General features: G+C 41.3%; 1 protein-coding gene across 1 annotated transcript in view; it reads right to left on the bottom strand.

Annotated features, from left to right (window-relative positions):
• LOC127661393 (multiple epidermal growth factor-like domains protein 11) overlaps positions 1 to 20,666 on the bottom strand; it is a 220,211-nt gene that overhangs the window by 121,626 nt on the left and 77,919 nt on the right. Inside the window, exon 6 of the mRNA XM_052152060.1 lies at positions 19,840 to 19,932. Within this exon, the coding sequence (XP_052008020.1) occupies positions 19,840 to 19,932 (93 nt within the window). The remainder of the gene's footprint in view (positions 1 to 19,839; positions 19,933 to 20,666) is intronic.

Genomic DNA, 20,666 nt, shown 5'->3' with positions numbered 1-20,666 from the left:
CTGTTCTCTGTTTCACTATCACGTTGATTTCACGTTTCCTTGTTGTCCGCTCCATGTTTTCCTTTTCACCCGTCACCGATCCCGCTCCATGTCACGTTTTCCCTGTTGTCCGCCCTGAGTCTCACTGTCCGTGTGTTAAACTACATTTCCCACAATTCCCGGCCTCCCCACTGCCTGCACTCATCATTGTTTTCACCTGTGTCTCGTTCAGTCTCCACTTTGTCTGTGTATTTAAACCTTGGTTCTTTGTTTACTCTCTGTCGGTCGTTGTTTGGTAATGTTTCGTTTCTTGCATGTCGTCAAGCCTGGTCCGTGTTCCCTACCCGAGTTCAGAGTTTGTTGAGTTTGTTTCATCGTGTTTATTTCTGTCTCGTTGTGTATCAGTTTCCAGTTTTCCCCTCGTGGACTTTTCTTTGTGTTACCTTTCGTTTCTTATTTGTTTACTCTTAATAAAATACTGCGTTTGGATCCGCACCTCTGTCTGTCCTGTCCTGCTTCCACACCCAGCATAACATACTGTCAGGTTACCATACCAGCTTATAATACTGACTTTAAAAAAGTCTCTAATATTGCGTGATAGAATAACAACACACATTTTTGTTCTACTCCATACAATCTGAGTCTTCGTAAAAAATGCATCCTCTGCTGGAGTCTGGAGCAGACAGTATTTACATGGTCCTTCCAGGTCAGTGCATTATCAATATGTACACCCAGGTACTTTATAAGAGCTAACCTGAGTAATGGGTACACTATTAATTACTACAGGCCTGGTGTCACCTATAGTTTTTGGGTCAAACACCATCTCCTCAGTCTTAGTTACGTTTAGCATAAGATAATTATCATCGCACCAAAGAACAAATTCCTCAATTTCTGTATGATACGCAGCTGGACTTTTATCTTTATGCATGAGGCCAAGGATTGCTGTATCATCGGAAAATTGTATAACATATTTATCAATATGGTGTCTGAGGCAATCGTTAGTATATAATGTAAAAAGGGCTGGTGAACTGACGCAGCCCTGCAGGACACCAGTGTTGATTGTCCTGGGTTCCGCAAGAGCATCATTCACTTTAACCTGTTGAGTACGGTTTGTTAAAAATGAAAAATACCAGTTAAGAATAAAATGGTTAACATTCATATGTTTCAGTTTCTGAATAAGCATGTGAGGCTGTATAGTGTTAAAAGCCGAACTAAAATCAACAAATAAAATACGTGCATAGGCTTTGGGGTCTTCAAGATGTTTACTGACCAGATGTGAAATGCTACTAATAGCATCATCTGTGCCACGCCCCTGCCTGTAAGCAAACTGAAACGGATCTAAAAACGCACCAACATCTTTTTTAAGAAATGACACCATTATCTTCTCTAAACATTTCATAACAATAGAAGTTAGCGCCACAGGCCTAAAATCATTATTCACCTTTGGGCATGGTTTTTTAGCTACCGGTGTAATTACTGATTTCTTCCACAGAGTGGGTAAGACATGCGAGTCTACTGATTTTTGGAAGATTGGAAACCATGCAGGTGTCAGCTCATCTGCACATGTCTTTAACAAAAATGCTGATATTCCATCCGGTCCCATTGCCTTCTTAGTACATAAGTTTTTAAAATGCAATCTTACCACCTTGGGTTCTACCACCAACCTTACATCCTCCTCTGTGACTAAAATTGTCTCTAAAATATTCTTCCCTTCAAAAGAGAACTCCCGAGTTTCAAATCTCAGATAAAAGTCATTCAGTTCTTTAGCTCTTTGCAGGTCATTTGAAGTGCTGATACGTTTTTGAGCCGGTGTCATATTTGTGATTGCCATCATCGTGTCCCATAGGTTTTTTGATTTCTTTTCTCTAAAATTTTGTTCGATTAGTTCTTTATGTCTCTTCCTGGCTTCCCTAAGCAATTGATTAAGCTCGGCTTGCACTATTTTCAGTTGTGCTCTATCGTGGTTCTTAAATGCCAATTTCTTGCGGTTGATACAGTCTTTAACCTCCTTAGTTATATATGGTTTGTTGTTAGGATACATAATTATTTCTTTTTGAGGTATAACATTGTCCACACAAAATTTTATGTAATCCGTAACCGTCTCTGCTGCTTTATCCACGTCCAGTTCATGAAAAATACTCCACTCTGTCGAGAGAAAACAGCCTTTAAGGGACTCTATGCTGTCACTCGTCCATATCTTCACAGTCTTGGTGTATGGTTTACTGCTTTTAAGGACAGTTTTGTAAGTAGGAATGAGATGTACTACATTGTGGTCCGAATTTGCTAACGGGGTTTAACCCTGCTCATATAAGCATTCTTCACATTACAATAACACTTATCAAGGATTCTATTCTCTCTTGTACCACATTTAACGTACTGTGAGAATCCCGGGAGTGACAATTCCAATTTGCAGTGATTAAAATCCCCTAAAATCACAACCGCAGCCTCCGGAGTGCGCAGTAACTGTTGATGTACGTAGTCAGTAATGTGTGCTGCAGCTTTTGCAGCGTTCCCACTTGGAGGGACATACACACTGCAGAGGATGATATTGCCAAACTCTCTGGGCAGATACAGAGGTCTTAGGCTCAAGCACATTAATTCGACGTCGGGATTGCAAATACTTTTCCGCAATGTATGTTGCCTGCACCATTTATCATTAATAAAGACACAAATACCTCCGCCTCTGTCTTTACCTGACGTCTCACTCCTATCGGAGCGAATGAAAGAGAAACCCTTCACCTCACACAGTGAGTCAGGAACATCAGGACGCAGCCATGTCTCCGTGAACACCATTATAGATGACTCGCGGTATTCATAACAGGCTGAAGCGTTAATCCGTAACTCATCCATTTTCCTTTTCAAAGATCTCACATTACTGAGGATCATGGAGGGTAACGGTGGCCTGTTACCTCTCCTTCGGAGACGCTGTCGGATACCTCCTCTCTTCCCTCTTCTCCGGGTTCGTCTCCTCGGGTCCGAGGACCGTATATCCTCAATGAGGTCGGGCGGTAGATGGTCTCCTGCAGCGCGAAGGGTCAGCAGCTCAGCTCTGGTGTATGACAGCGCCAGACTGTTTCCTTTGGTTTGGCATGGCCGGAGGAGTTCCGCAATAAAAAGTACCAGTAAACGTTTTTCCAAGGTCGTCATTGTGTTGACTATACATACACTACATATACACACTTCCACGGAGATTTTTTAAATGTACAGTCTTACACAAAATAAAAACAAAACAACCAAGCTACAGCGTGAAACAAGAGTCCGTTTCGCAGCAGTACCGCGCCACCGGAAGTCTAGACTCCTTTTACTGAGGAGTGGCTTCCATCTGGCCACTCTACCATACAGGCCTGATTGATGGAGTGCTGCAGAGATGGTTGTTCTTCTGGAAGGTTCTCCTCTCTCCACAGAGAAATGCTGGAGCTCTGTCAGAGTGACCATCGGGTTCTTAATCACCTCCCTGACTAAGGCCCTTCTCCCGTTTTTATTTTTAATAATTATGCAAATATTTCAAACAAACTTCTTTCATGTTGTCATTATGGGGTATTGTTTGTAGAATTCCTAGGAAAATAATTACTTTAATCCATTTTGGAATAAGGCTGTAACATAACAAAATGTGGAAAAATTTAAGTGCTATAAATACTTTCCATTTGTACTGTATTTGGCTAAGATACACATAAACATCTGACATCAGCTGTATGTTTCAAGATTACTATTAATTTTGTATTCAACTTTTTAAACAAGGAAACAATTTACTGAGTGGACTTTTAAGAGAGGTCAGAATCGGAACAAGAATTGTTAAATTCCTTTTGGTTCATATACCTACTAGTGACTAGTGAGCATGAGAGGGCATGTGATCCTTAAATTCACAAATTAGCTAGTGAGAGAAGATCCTTTTACAACCTTCACCTCATCATAACACGACCTCAATGCCAACAGCAATTTGTGCTCAGAATTTACATTACAGCCAGCAAAGAGATCATCAAAATAATGATCAATGCAATAAACTGAATTCTGTAGTGCTAAACTTCATAAACATGGAAATCAACCTCAAAATCAAGCGTGACACTGACTGTGAAATGGCCATGATAGAGACTGTTCTATTAGTATGCTGCCAGCAGCTTGTGGCTGCACTGTCATCATAACGTCTCAGCTATTTCAGACCCTACAAAGATGTGATAGAGATTTACAACGTCCTCATTCATTTATTCACCTAAAGGCTGTTTAAAGTAAGGATAATATTCCAGAATCTGGCTTTAAATCATTTGTGGGCATCTATTTGGCAATGATATCCAGTAACGGAAGACATAAGTGATATTAGTGCAATCACAAGCACTGCTATCATCCCCGACACTTATCAAAATGGCTGGACCTTTTCTAAAAAGCATTCATTTGAGAAAGTCGCTGACTATGTTATGAGACAATATTGCTGATATCAACAACGTGCAATATGGAAATAACAGTGGCAGATAAATATGCAAGCTACAATAGGCCATATGGGACATTACTCTAAAATACATTGTGCTTGAATACAACAAAAGGCTGATGAAAAACTTTTCTCCTGGTGGGATAGCAAAAATATATTCAGGGCTAAGTTAAACAATTCCAGTGGGGCAGTTTTAGGGAGCTTGACTGTTTCTGTAAGTATATATTTACAGTTGAAGTCTGAAGTTAACATACACTTAGGTTAAAGTCATTGAAACTTGTTTTTTTAACCACTCCACATTTAATATTAGCAACTATAGTTTTGGCAAGTTGTTTAGGACATTTACTTTGTGCATGAAATGAGTAATTTTTCCAACAATTGTTTACAGGCCAATTGTTTTACTTTTAATTGACTATATCACAATTCCAGTGGGTCAGAAGTTAGCTGTGCACATTCATCTGTACAAACAACAGTATGCAAGTATAAACACCATAGGACCACGCAGGCATTATACCGCTCAGGAAGGAGATACATTCTGTCTCCTAGAGATGAACGTAATTTTGTGCGAAAAGTGCAAATCAATCACAGAACAACAGCTAAGGACCTTTTGAAGATGCTGGAGGAAACAGATAGACAAGTATCTAAATCCACAGTAAAACAAGTCCTATATCATCATAACCTGAAAGGTTGTTCAGCAAGGAAGAAGCAAATGCTCCACAATTAAAAAGCCAGACTACAGTTTGCATGTGCACATGGGGACAAAGATCTTAATTTTTGGAGAAATGTCCTCTGGTCTAATGAACACATTTTTTTTTACTGTTTGGCCATAATGACCATCGTTATGTTTGGAGGAAAAGGGTAAGGCTTGCAAGCTGAAGAACACCATCCCAACAGTGAAGCATGGGGGTGGCAGCATTATGTTGTGGGGGTGATTTGCTGCAAGAGGGACTGGTGCACTTCACAAAATTTTGAGAAAGGAAAATGATGTGGAATTTCAAGCAACATCTCAAGACATCAGCCAGGAAGTTAAAGCTCAGTCGCAAATGGTAAATGGTCTGCACTTATGTAGCGCCATTTTAACCTTAGTGGTATTCAAAGAGATTTACACTGTGTCTCATTCGCCCATTCACACACAAATTCACACACCAATGACGGCAGAGCTGCCATGCAAGGCACTAGCCTGCCATTGGGAGCAACTTGGGGTTCAGTGTCTTGCCCAAGGACACTTGGACATGTGGAGTCATGTGGGCCGGGAATCGAACCACTAACCCTGCGATTAATGGACAACCCTCTACCACCTGAGCCACTGCCGCCGCAAATGGGTCTTCCAAATGGACAATGACCCCAAGCATACCTCCAAAGTTGTGGCAAAATGGCTTAAGGACAACAAAGTCAAGGTACTGGAGTGACCATCACAAAGCCCTGAACTCAATCTGATAGAAAATTTGTGGGCAGAACTGAAAAAGCATGTGCAAGCAAGGAGGCCTTCAAACTGGACAGTTACAGCAGTTCTGTCTGGAAGAATTAATTGACCATTATCACTGGTCAATTAATACGTGGAAACAGTAGGGAACAGTCACATGGCCTTCTCAACTCCACCAATAGCCATTACAAACACAACAACTGTGATTTGTACAACCAATTCTTATAAAAAAAAACATAATTTATCAATGTTCTAATCATGGAAGAACAACCAACACACATCCTGAATCCACTAAGGGATAGCTGAAGGATTGGAGCAAACTTTCTTCAAGGTGTCACAACTATTTCTTTTGTTTTGACTTTTGGTACCCATTATATTTTCATTCCATCCTCATCCTCCTGTGTTGAGTTCAGAGAGTTTGGGGGGTTGACTGCAAACACCTGGGCAGTGTTGATCCAATGAGTGCAGGGAGGTCTCTGAGTGAAGGTCCCTCGTCACACCTCACAGCGTGCTTTGATTTTTCAAAGTCACAGTAAAAGTCTGTATTGCTGGTAATATCCGAAAGCTGAAGGTTTTGACCGTGAAAAGCACGCTGCTGGGCTTTTTAAAGAAAACCTGCGCGTATCGAACAATCACATTCATTCAGCTATATAATGAGGTATCCCACTGATTAAGTTTTGTTTTTCCTCCAGCTCAAAATAAATTATTTGTGCTTACAGATGAGACGGATGAGTTGTCACTGTGTTTGGAATGCTCAATTACTATAAGTGATAAGGTGCTGGACTTTCCTGTCACATTTCTTTTTTTTTTTTGCAGATGCTCAAAAGAGAAAATTGAGGTTAAAGAGGTTAATTTCTGGATTGTTTAAAGGCAGAAATGTGAGGCTAATAATTTTATGTTTATATAAATATATAATATTTTATTTTATTTTATTTTAAAATTTGTGTATTATCTGAGCTGAAAAGTTTGATTTTAAGCAATTTTAGGGTTAGTAGACATTTCATTGTCATGGCAACAAAGTTGTAAAATAGGCTATTATTTGACACAGAAAAGATTAGTATGTGATTTTATCACACTAAAATCATGATAACATGCATACTGTTTATGTCTTGTGGATATACTTTTGAAACAGTGAGTATTTCAACATTCAAAATTTGGCCCCATTCAGGATCATTGTAAGTCCCTCAGATTAACCCAGGTTTTTGCATTTTTTAAAGAGAAGGAGGGGCAAGTCAAAATAATTATTTGTGGTAATCAATATTATACCACAAATGCTGTAGATTGAGCTTAACTTGTTTTGAACCTGGAATATTTCTTTAAGCTAATAAACAATCGTCATAATATTAATAACTACAGGCTTGGCCAACACAAAATAGGTTTCGTTTTTTTAAAGCTTAGAAGCTCTACTTTATAATGAATGTAGGCATTATGAGCAAAACTGAACAAGTGCATTGAAATTTTCAGATAAATCAGAAGTGTTCCATTTTGATAATTTATAAAGAAATTTGCACTGTACATATTATTGCAATCAGTAAAAATATCAAACTGATCAAATAGCCATGTGTCATATGTTGTTGGAAAGCTCTCAAAGAGTAGAATAAAACCAGCCTATTTGTTACTCAAAGAAAAAAATATAGCGATTAAAAGCAAAGTATATGTCTTTGACAATTATGTTGTTATGTTATAGCATATATGCCGTGTTTTTGCTCATAATTTCATGAAAAAGTTCAAATTTACTTTTGCTGTAATTAACATTATGTCAATTGAGCATAACTTGTATTGAACCTGGAACATTTCTTTAATTGTTGGTTACAGAAATATCTAATTAGTTGAGAAAACTGTATTCTATGTATCAGGGAATAGAAAGAAATAATGAATTTAAATATAATGATTGTTATTAAATACATATATATATTTCCCCGTCTGTCGCTCTCTTCGATGTTGTGTCGGAGAAGCGACACTAGGGGTCTCTCTTGAGCACAGAATATACCTCTGATCTATGAAAAAAGGCCAATGAGAAGTTGGCAGCTAGTATTTGCATACCCCGACCCCGGACATAGTCGATGGTTGTGCATGCTGTTTGCTTCAAAGTCACACCTGTTCCAGTATTCCTCTGACGATCTGCATGCTGTTGGATTGATGGCGCATTACAGCGGCTATTTCTCCTTCTTGCACGGCAGTGCAATTTGCCCCTGGGCGCAAAAACAAACTCTAAGAGAGTTATTTAAAAGTGTGATTCCTCTAAAAGAGTATATTTTCACTAAAAGAGCCTTTTCAGGACGCGTCTTTCTAAAGATGCCTTTCTGCCCCTGTGTAGTTCCTGGATGCGGTAGAGTGCTCTCCGCTTCAGACGGCCACAGGCGTTGTCTTGTGTGTCTGGGCAGCGATCACACCGAGGCTGCGTTTGTGTATGGTTCATGCTCTCACTGCGAGGGCATGACCATGGCAACGTTGCGGTCGCGGCTCGCTTTCAACAGAAAGCAAGCCACTCCAGCCGCCCCCCGCATTGCTCCTTCTTCCCACGGGATTGAGGACGGTGCGGGTGGTGCTGGAAGCGATCTGGGGATGGCAGCGGGTGCAGGGGATGGGTGGTCCGAGGGGGGATACCACCCATCCCTGGCACGCTCATTGACTCCCGTCCATGCTCGAGGCAACAGCGGCTCGCCTCACAGCCAGCCTGCCTATCCTCTGGAGCTCGAGGTGGATGAGCTCGCCGCTGCATCGGAGAGCGCGGCGTCTGATGCGGATGACTCCCCTGGGCTGCTGTTTTCGGGCCAGCACGCCCTGGCTGAGGCTGACGCTCAGATGACCGATATGCTTTCCCGGGCTGCCGCCAGCGCGGGCTTGGACTGGAACCCTCCGTCCTCCCCAAAGCCATTGCGGTTGGATGACTGGTTCCTAGGGTCTGGGCGCCGCCCACGGCCACGGTTTCTCCAGAAACAGATGGAGGCCATCTCCCATATCCTGCCCCGCCGCAAGTCTGCCGCCATGGGCCATGCCACATCTGCTCGCCGAGGGTATCCTCCTGCGAAGAGACAACAGGCTGCTCCACCTCAACCTGGGCCCAGCTCTCAGCCCACAGGTCGAGCGCCCCGCAGGAAGCTCCTGAGACAGTTGACCCAGAGCCCGAGATGTTCACTCCAGAGATGTAAGACCACTCCGTCCCCCGGTGGAGGGCCGGGAGGAGAATCTTTTGTTGAATTAATTTAATTTGCTGCTCCCCTTAGACGGGGCTGCTGTACCCAAATTCTCAATAAAAGAGCTATTTCCTTTGTCTCTGGGTCACCTGGCCCGCAAATGCCATTCTCACGGCACTCTGCCACCAGATCTCAACAGTCCCGGCATGCTGGATGCAGACCCCCCGCCCTCAGCCCCACAACTGTTCCCCGGCCGGCCGGTTCCGATGAGTTCAGAGGACGCCTACACCGGACCTCCTCCTCAGTTGCCAACCTGCCCCCTGCCGGGTGTAAGTGGTAAGTGCTTTGAGTCTTTTCTCAGCACTAGAGCATGCACCCTTGCCTCCCGATGCCGTATTACCTGCTCCGTCCCGCTGCGAAGCCCCGCCGGGTATGTCTAAAATACTCGTCCCTTTGGTGCCCCTAGCACGGAGATTGGATGCGTGGCTCTCACTTCCCAACCCCTCACGCTGGCTGGCCTGGACCATCCGGCATGGTTACGCAATTCAGTTTGCCAGTACACGGCGAACATTCCAAATCCCTGCACATGGAAATCGCTACTCTTTTACTCAAAGACGCGATACAGCCTGTCCCTCCAACCGAAATGAAGAAGGGTTTCTACAGCCCTTACTTTATTGTACCCAAGAAAGGCGGCGGCTTACGACCGATCTTGGACTTACGAGTTTTCATCGCCAAGGTGGCATATTCTCCCACCACATGTCACGACTTGCCCGTCGTCTCCTCCTTTGGAGCCAGCAGCGACTCAGTTCAATGTAATAGCGAACGCACTGTCACAACAACGCTTACCCAGAGGAAAGTGGAGGCTTCACCCCCAGTCGGTCCAGCTGATATGGGAACGATTCGGCGAGGCCCAGGTAGATCTGTTTGCCTCCTGAGAGTAGTGTTGTCACAGTACCAAAATTTCAGTAGTCGGTACCAATACCAGTGAAATTTCACGTTACTCATTTACATTTATGCATTTGGCAGACGCTTTTATCCAAAGCGACTTACAGTGCACTTATTACAGGGACAACCCCCCGGAGCAACCTGGAGTTAAGTGCTTTGCTCAAGGGCCCAACAGTGGCATCTTGGTGGTGCTGGGGCTTGAACCCCCGACCTTCTGGTCAGTAACCCTGAGCCTCAACCACTGAGCCACCACTGCCCCGTTACTTGATACCATTTCTGGTACCAAAGCAAAAACAGGTTACTAAACACTATTTTATTAACAAAGTCTACAAAACATTAGCAGCAGAACTAAGAACAAAAATATGCCATTGAGCAACACTTTAATTTAAATATATTATTTTTTCATTATAACAAAACTGAACAATGTATGCTTAAAGTATTTTTGAACACTTATATAAGATTTGCTTCAACTTTTGCAACTTTTAATTTAAGTTTTTACCAAGTACTAAAAAAAAGCCTAAATAAACAAGCATACAATAGAATTAATAAAAAACAATTTCCAAACTAATGTGCAAAAAGTGCTCTCTTATTAGTAAAGCTGCATATTGCCAATTTTCTTCATGATAAGAAATGCACAGTGATATATATATATATATATATATATATATATATATATATATATATATAGATATTATGATTAAATAAATTGCGAGTAAGTTCTAATTTAGCTGCATTTAGCATGTGCGCTCGAGGGATGAGTTCCCCTAGGCAGAGTCTCTCTCAGCCAGGTGCAGTTTCAATCTGTCCCCCTTAGATCGGGACATTCACACAACTTATAGAAGAGGCACCGACCACACAGAGAAATGCCAGTTTCTGAGTTTATAGTTATTAACATGACCTGCTTCTGTATTATTTGAACTTTAATAATACTATATTTGCATATAGTACCCTTTCCATCAGTTGAGGCAATTTTACTGCATTTAAGATGTTACGCTGGGATGTTTGCTTTAAAGAGCTCCGCCTCCGCTAAATCCACAATGGTATATGCTTCTGAATATACTTTTTTTTTAATCATTCCCTAATACTTTGGGATCTACATAAAACAAACTGTGAAAGTTTAGAGTGCATCTGGACTGATCTGTGTAATTCTTCCTCCATCAGGCGTGAATTGCTGCTCTCACGCGTTAGGCTACAGTTTATTGTGATTTCATGTTACGTTATCAAACGACTATTAGAATTTTTTTTTTTGAGGCTGTCCCCTTCAACCCTAAAGAAGTATGTTGCTGCTATCGCGGCCCACCACGACGCAGTAGATGGCAAGTCTCTGGGTAAGCACGACTTAATCATCAGGTTCCTAAGAGGCGCCCGGAGGTTAAATCCCTCCCGGCCAAGCCTGTTCCCCTCCTGGGACCTCTCGGTAGTCCTCGCGGGCCTCCAGTGACCTCCCTTCGAGCCACCTAGAATCAGTTGGACTCAGGACCCTCTCTCTTAAGACTGATCTGCTGATCGCGCTCACTTCCATCAAGAGGGTCGGGGACCTACAAGCGTTCTCTGTCAGCGACACATGCCTGGAGTTCGTTCCAGCAGACACATACGTGATCCTAAGACCGCGACCAGGCTACTTGTCCAAGGTTCCTACCACGCCCTTTAGAGACCAGGTAGTGAACCTGCAAGCGCCCTTTCGTTGCTGTGTCCGGTACGTGCTTTGCGTACCTATCTGGACCACACGCAGAGCTTTAGATGTTCTGAGCAGCTCTTTGTCTGCTTTGGGGGACAGCGGCATGGAAACGCTGTCTCCAAACAGAACCTTTCCCACTGGGTAGTGGACGCCATTTAATTGGCCTATCACACCCAGGCTGTGCCCCCCCCCTTGCGGGTCTGAGCTCACTCAACAAGGAGTATTGCGTCCTCATGGACACTGGCCAGGGGAACCTCCCTGGCAGACAAATGTAGAGCAGCGGGTTGGGCGACACCCAATACCTTTGCAAGATTTTACAGTCTCAGGGTTGAGTCAGTATCATCCCGGGTTTTCTCAGATCCGAGCCAGTAGAACTCGGTAACACGCTGATGGGCTGGCCGGGTGAATCGCTTGCATATAGTACCCTTTCCATCAGTTGAGGTAAAATTTTAAATTTTTTTCTCCCAGGAGATCCCACTCCTCGGATGCCTGGACGATTCCTCCCTAGCCCTCGTGGGTCCGCAGTTCAACGGAGGAACTCGCCGCCCAAATCCACTGCGGGTACTCAATCTACCCTGTACTGGAATAGGTGCTCCACAGGGAGGTACTCCTACACGGACTCCCCCTGTGTGTATTTTATGCGATACGGTCCCCTTACAAAAGTGGACCTGCGTTTTCCTTAGGCAGTCCCCGGCTGCCCTCTGGTCGCGTGTTGTAGCAACTCCCCCCTCCTTGAGGCTGGATCTACCACTGCGCCACTTTCCACGTGTCGCCTAAAAACACATGTGACGTATTCACCACTCTTACTTCCCCTTTCGGGCAGGAGTGGTCTCCGCAGTGTCTTTCCCCCTGAAAGAATAGGAAACTGGGTAAGACCCCCTTCCCTTGATGCATGCAAGGGCCCCGGCCGTTTATTGCTCTTTGCGAGAAACATAGAGAGAAAAAAGGCCCAGCCAGGCTTGGCCCGTTCCCAGGTTGGCAAGCGTTGCCTTGTTCCCCTGTCTAGGGTAACCAGAAGGATTCCGACGACTTTTTTGGGGCATTGGGGAAGGGTACGTGCAGTCTGACACAGCTGGTCGTCTTGGCACGTAAAATACCTGCCCACTCCTGTGTCAGCAGAAAATGTACACGGCTCAGCGCATGGCATGATTTAAATTGGACCCTTAGTGCCGCTTCTCTGACACAACGTCGAAGAGAGCGACAGATGGGGAACGTCTAGGTTACGGATGTAACCTCCGTTCCCTGATGGAGGGATCGAGAATTTGTGTCCTACCGGCCACGTCGCTGAGCCGAGCCACTGTAGTGGCCGGACCATTTTCGGCTCCTCAGAAAAATCCTGAATGAACTCATAGTATTTCCTCACCTTTATACCCGAATGTCCGGGGGCGGGGTATGCAAATACTAGCTGCCAACTTCTCATTGGCCTTTTTTCATAGATCAGAGGTATATTCTGTGCTCAAGAGAGACCCCTAGTGTTGCTTCTCTGACACAACGTCTCGTTCCCTCCATCAGGGAACGGAGGTTACATCCGTAACCTAGACGATTTTTTACATTTGACTGATGAAATCCCTTTGTTGACAATAAATTGCAATTCAGTAATTTCCTCTTCCTGTCATGCCCATTCAAATTACAATTCAGCATCCTGTGGGTCATTGCCTATTCAATTAAACTTTCTCACAAATTGAAAGGGAATTTAATTTAATTTATTTCCTGAATTCTTAATTTTTCCCAACCCTTACACATGCCAGAAAACATTTAGAAATTAATAAAAAATCCTTACACACTCTTACAAAATGTCTTACATACATAGAAAGCCTCGTACTTATCCTGTACATAAAACAAATAATACAGCTTCAAAAAAGCTCTTATGATTGTGAGCTGAGAGCACTTTCTGGTACGGAGTGTTTGTATTTTGAGTTTTTGAGAGCACAGCAGAAGCGGTGCTGTGAGATTAAAGGAGGCAAAAGGGAGAGAGGGATGGTAGAATAAGGAATGAGAGAATAATTTATTTAACTGCTTTGTAGATGACAGAGGAAAGTGGGAGAGAGTGTGTCCTTCTTTACTGCCAACTTTCAATTCTTGCCCCGTCTTGAACATTGAATAGGTCTTACATTTTTTTCTGGTGTTTTCTCCCTCTATGTAAATTTCTATCTTGTCCTTGTTCCCCACTCTCTAATTACACCATCCATCTGTCGCATTTAATTCATTTCAGTACAATTCAAAGTTCAGTTCAGGTACATGCAATTCTCTCTCTCTCTCTCTGACAGTGTCATGTCAACACCATCTGTTTGAGGACCTCTGTTGATAAATGAGTTGTCGTGAGCAGGTAAGGCTCGGGGCCCCTGGCGACCACATCCCTTCCGTTTCTCCTACCTTCAAAGCCTCCATTCTTTCACACCATCACAACTTGCGCTAATGCAGAGAAATTGCCTCCTAAACTCATCCCAAGACAACTGCTATTAGAAGTCATTAGTTGAGAGTGCATTGTATAACTCTGATCATGATCTGACTCATCCAAACAGTGGGGCTACATGACAGTACTTTGTCATCTGAAATTAATCATTTGAATAGCAGTGTACTGGTAAAAGAAGACAAGAAGAGTAAGTGAAGCATTAGAATAGTTTTTTTTATCATTCACACAGACATGATCAGACATGATCTGTCACTCTTAAACCTCGAATTTTCACCAAAAATTAAATAATCTTTGTTTCCCGTTGCCAGTAGGCTCTGCCGTTTGTTGCCATGGCAGTCAGGCTGCCACTGGAACCTCACATATTCAGCAATGCAAAAATCATATCATCATATATTGTGCAACTCGACAGAGAATTTAATTATCACTGCCAAACAAATAATATGAAACGGTGCATGCTTGCTATTCAAAATATATCGCTCTATATATGTTTTATCAAGCAAATTCATCAACAAGCAAAACATTTTTTCCAAACAGTCGCAGTCTGCTGATTTGAGTAAATACCTGTTTTGCTGTCTTTTGTGGTATGTCCATGTAATAATATAGCATTTAAATATGAGTTTAACCTGCCATAACTTATTAAATCCTTAAGGGCAGTTCACACCAAATGCATTTTGTGAACATCTGCACGTTTTAATAATTTTTCAATGTAAGGCAGACATCTTTGACCTTTGCATTGAGTCTCGCAATGTTTTCAGCATCTTAAGCAGAAACATATTTACAGTGCCATGTCAAGTTAAAAGAACTTGAATTTTTAAAAACTCCCCTCAAGACACCTGAATTCTGTTCCACTCCTCTAATCTTGCTGAATGGCCCCTAAGGGGCTCCATCTGGGGGGAAACAACCAGGAATCAGATTTTACTTGTTGACTAATGGTTCAGAAAAAAGGTGACTCTTTATCATTTTATTTCAAAACTGCTAGTAGTAACAAATAAAAGATGAAAATGCATAAACAATATGACTTTGATGCGATTTTCATTGCAAATGAATGAAATTGCACAGAAATAAACAACAAGAAAAAAAAAGATTTTTATAATGGAGGGCCAAAAGTGTATAGGGTTATAGGTATGTGACCGAGACCCTAGGTAAGTGAAAGTGTTGTTTTTTGTGCAATTCCATAAATTAGATTTTAATTATTATTTAATTAAATTATTATTAGTTTACTACCACATAAATTAGTACTACATTCATACAAATAAGTACAACAGATCATGTTGATTTTCAGTGCAACAATGGTGAATTATCAGTATCTCATATTATACATGCTATTTCCTACTTAAGGTGGCGCTGCTGTTTCAGTCATTGACTTGATTTACATTTGACATTGCTATTTGATGAAAAGCAACATGGAGGTAAAGTATAGCAAGTACAATAAATGAACAGTATGATATGACTATTGGCATTTGGGTGTACTACTGAAATTATGTAAGTCTATTTAGACTCAATAAGTGCCTGAGAAAATACTTGTGTAGCTCTCAAACACATTGAGCTACGCATAACACATTAGCCATACAGCTAATGTGTTATGCGTAGCTCAATGTGTTTAAGACTCAGTTGTGTCTCATAGAATTTCAGTGTAAAAGTAATGAATACTATTCTAGATTTGTCTTGATTTGTTGCATTTGTTGCTCATTGAGATATGAAAAATAAAGCATCAACATACAGCATTGTGCAAAAGTTTTAGGCACTTGGGAAAAATGTTGCATAGTGATGATGTCTTCAAAAATAATGCCATAAATAGTTTTAATTTATCAATTAACGTCATACAAAGTCCAGTAAACATAAAAAGGCTAAATCAATATTTGCCTTCAAAACAGCCTCAATTCTCCTAGGTACACCTGGACACAGTTTTTCTTGGTTGTTGGCAGATAGGATGTTCTGAGGTTCTTGGAGAATTCACAACAGTTCTTCTATCTATTTAGGCTGTCTTAATTGCTTCAGTCTCTTCTTGTAATCGCAGACTGACTCGGTATTCAGTGGGGGAATCTGTGGGGGTCATGCCATCTGTTGCAGGGCTCCCTGTTTTATTCTATTCTATTTGCAAAAGGAATGTTTGGGAGTCTAAAATGTATATTTCCCATTGACACACTAAAGCTAAAAAATATATATAAATAACCATCTTAAGACAAATGTTTTTGTGAAGCATCTTATGTGCCTAAGACTTCTGCAAAGTACTGTATATCAAAATATGTTTAATTCTATTATTTTAAATTGTCTTGAAAATATTTAGAAAATTTAACCCTGTCTGGGTATTTTGTGGATCCATTTGTGATAGATATACGTGCCGGGTACAAGATAAACAGTATACATGCCGGGTACAAGATAAACAGTATGTTTATCTTGTAAACATCTAGTAGCTTACAAAATATTACAGTATTGGTCCTTGTTGACAGTCACAAATGTAGCGAAGCTAAATGTTCCATGTGCATTTAAGCCGGAACCTGTGTAAACATTATTATGAAATGGGAGCATAAATTTACATTAGACTAAAAAACAAATCCAAACCCAGAGAGGGGATTTTGCCTTGTAATTTCAGAAGTTCACAGCACGGCACAGCCAGGAATGTTGTCTCATGCCCTGAATAGACAGATTTTTCATTGATAAGATTACTGATTGATTGCTTAAGCTAAACTGGGATCTACAAACATCTAATTAATAAAAATACATATGTTTGTTTTTGTTGGTGTAGCACTCATTTGCACATTAAATCATGTTTAATGAAAGCTTTGTGCCAAACCGTCATGCATGTTTCAGGCAGTGATGGCAGCTACAGACTTGAGCCTTCCAGGAAAGTGTAGCCATCATACAGACTGCAGCTGGTGCAATATTAAATAAACCAAAATCTATTACTCAACATACATCCCCAACCCCAGGCTGATCAATATCAAATGGAAACATCCGTAAATGTATTCTGGAGAAACTTTTCTCTGGAACACTCCCCAAACTCAGCATTCTGTTCAGTCCTCCAGTCGACCATTAATTCTAGTGCTTTGAACAAATTATCAAATAGAATGAAATCCAGTTGCCAAAGCAGCAGAAAAAATTTGAGACAGAAATCCTAAATAGAGTGTATGTGTGAATGACTGATAAAGGCACAGTGCTTCACTGTAAAAGTGTAATTCAGATTAGTGTAAAAGCTTTCATGTCGGTGAAGATCTTGTGGTGACTTTTAACACCTGGAGCTTTCTGGACACTCCAAGATTAGATCTCATCTTTGCTATTCGATACATGTGACGGCTACACTGTCTTTAGGCAATTGTAGATTGACCTCAGCAGGAGTGAAATGACAGGCCCTTTCTATTCACCCCTCACAAGGCTCTCTTTCTGATTCTTTCATTTCAGTTCAGTTTGATCCCCTCATCCCGGCGATAAGCTCCACCTTTCAGTTTTCATTTCTGACCCAAATAGCAGGCTCCTGGTGGGTGCTGCTCCAGTAACTCTGGCCAGCCTCTTTGATGCTGCTCCAGAGCGTCAGCACAAAGCCTGTCACTTCAACTCTGAAGCTCTTCAGCCACCCAAAGGCAGCTCTGCTTTTCATAGCCATATCATCCCCATTGCTTAGTATTAGCCAATATACTTCATTCATTCAGTAAACACATAATACTCAGATTTAGCTCACTCTCATATCTCCTCATTGACTCCAACAGCAAACATATCAGTCTGTGACCCAAAGCCCTGATTGTGATTAACAATCTATGACTATTTGTCTCTGTTAGCTTGGTGGATCCTCAATGTGTTGACAATGTCCACCCTTGGGCCGATAGAGCTTCCCACTACTTATCCATAAGAGAGCGAGGGAGAAAGAGAGGAATTTACAGTGAATGGCAAAAAAATGATACACCATTTATGTATGGGTGAAAAAAGAGGTCAGATTTAATTTAAAAATTGGCTCCCATTTCTCATTTCTACAGATGAAAGCTCATAAATGAAAAAAGCCTGGCCTAACGCCCAGTATGGAAATATAAATGTTATGAATAATGCTTCTGTCTCAATCACCAGGTCTCCTTTAATAAGGTGGATTAGTATGGAACAGCACCTGCTCAAAAGAATGCACATCTTCAGTTAAAAAACCCCAGGGGGGTCTTGAGTCTCAGAGGTGGGTTCCTTTCCTCTGTCCTCCTCTGAGGAACCTTGTTATGGTCTGCAAATACAATGTGCTGTAGAAAATCAGTCTGGATCATTAGCAGCATCCATGGCTGCACCTCCTCCACTGTGGCCAGTGCCTCAGAAACCAAGCTGGTGATTTACAGACTGTTGGTAATCATGAAATGGCTCCTTTGTTAATGAAAATGCCCATAGATCCATATAGACCCTTTTGCAACCATCATTCACTGGTAAATATGTAGCAGTAAGTGAGCCACAACCAAGCCACTCTGATAAGGCAGTAGATTTATTAACAAACTGGGTCAAAACATATGTCTTGAGTCAGAAAAGCAGCATGTCTATGTCATGTACATTGACAAAGGCTGTACATCAGTGACTAATGTTGCACAGAAAGCACTAAGGCTTACAGTATATGCATACTAATTGTCAAGTGTGCTCACATTTATACACCTTTATGAGCAGGGAAGGCCAAGGTCATGAAGTTGGCTGTCCTGCTATCCTTGAAGTATATTGTTGTTCCCTGCCATCATGTTCCTCTTAGCACATAAATAACAAACAAGTTAATATCAATTTTTTCTTAACCTCTCAGTCTCTTTTTCTTTCTTCAGTTTCTAAAACTATCAGCATTTGGTTGATTAGAGAGTAAATATCGATTGTTTTCCATTTTGTTGCCTGATGTTTTAGCCATAGTGGTAAAGCCCTGTTAACCAATTAATTTTAAAGTCACAGTCCACCCAAACAATACCAATTATGTAATCATTTGCTCAACCTCTTGTTGTTCAAAACCCCTATGACTTCTTTTAGTCACAAAATAGAGCTGGGCAGCTTTGTCTTATCCATCAATCCTTCTATCTATCCTTCCTTCTTACCACCCACCCATCGAATCCTGCCTCCATCTATCCCAATCCATCCATTCATCCATCCATAAACCTATCCTTCCAGCCATCCACTCATCCATCAATTCATTCTTCCTTATATTTGTCCATCCATCACTCATCACTCTGGCTCACTTTGTATTTCGAATGTATGTTTGCTTCTTAGAGCTTTACCAGAAAGCTTTACCATTTAATGCAACTGCATGATTAAACATCTCCTTTGTCCTCCATGACTTTCAGGTTCTCTAGTTATTACATATGGTAATTACATTGTTATAGCTATGTTATAACTATATATAATAACAGTTTGTAAACCTTAAGCCCCAGTAGCACTATACTTCACACACCATTCACTGCCGTTCAAACACATCCCAACATGAGAGTCTAGAAACACAAGCTCATACGAAGAAATATGGTGTTCCGCTGCAGATGAATGTTTAAGTGTGGTGATACAAAGAATACATACATTATTTCAAAGCTGCATATTTTATTGTTGCAGCAAAATGAGTAGACAATTTATTTAAGATTTTAAATATAATATTTGCTATTTGAGATTTATTATTTACTAAAACCAGAAGCTCTCCTGCGTGATATTATATCTTGGTCTGTTGCGTTGTCTGAAAAAAAATTGCGTGATCTAAGCCTAGTGTGACTGCTCATTAATGCAGTGGAAGAAGGGGAAGAAAGAAAGAAACATGGTAGTTTTACAGTGGCATCTGGGGACTGGTGCAGCCATTAACTATGTGAGAGTGAGAGGGCCTTAATGAAGTGAACTGTGCTCTCAGAGTTAATGAGAGAGTGAACTTACCACTAGAGCAGTCCAGTCCTCCCCAGCCTGGCTCACACTGGCATGTATCAGGAGATACACAGCGACCGTGGGCACACTCCTCAGAACAGTGAGCTATCAAAGTGAGAGAGAGAGAGAGAGAGAGAGAGAGAGAGAGAGAGAGAGAGAGAGAGAGAGAGCAAGAGAAAGAGAGAGGGGGGAAACAATAGGAAGAAAAAGTACAAGAGGAATGAGATTTAAAAATAACTGATATTGCCAAAATATTCTATTAAAACATTTTGCAGAGAATGAAAGATGTTTGAGATATGGTGTCATCATTAGCAGACACAAATAAGAGGTTGGATCCATCATGCATATGACTGTTCTCTGCAAAAATTACTGTTTAAACTCCTAAAGGTGTCCTTTCGACTCCAAAAGGAATTTAATCAAACAATATGTATTTTTGGCCACTAAACTAATAAGGTTATATTCCGTTCATTATAATTACTGAGTCAACCTCTTAAATCCAGCACAAGAATTTATATTTTCCAAACAACAGTGAATATTTTGAATCTAATGAGCATGTGCAAGAGGAAATGAATGTTATAGAATCATTGCTCACTCACTCTAAACTATAACCAAATGAAAGTTGAGTCTCTTAAACCTGACTAGGTAGAGCATCGCACTAGCAATGTCAAGGTCAACTGTTTGATTCCCAAGAAGCACACATACAGCATAACTTGAATAAATCTGTTTAAGGAGGCTAGATGCAAAAGTACAAATAAGTATTTTTATATGAGCCCACGTGATAGTATTAACATCACAACTTACAGTAAATTTGATTATTTAAAGAAGTTTTATTATAGGAA

The sequence above is a fragment of the Xyrauchen texanus genome, chromosome 21, assembly GCF_025860055.1.
Source record: "Xyrauchen texanus isolate HMW12.3.18 chromosome 21, RBS_HiC_50CHRs, whole genome shotgun sequence".
Lineage (NCBI taxonomy): Eukaryota > Metazoa > Chordata > Actinopteri > Cypriniformes > Catostomidae > Xyrauchen > Xyrauchen texanus.
The sequence above is the reverse complement of the archived record's forward strand: the minus strand, read 5'-3'. Positions and strand labels throughout refer to the sequence as shown.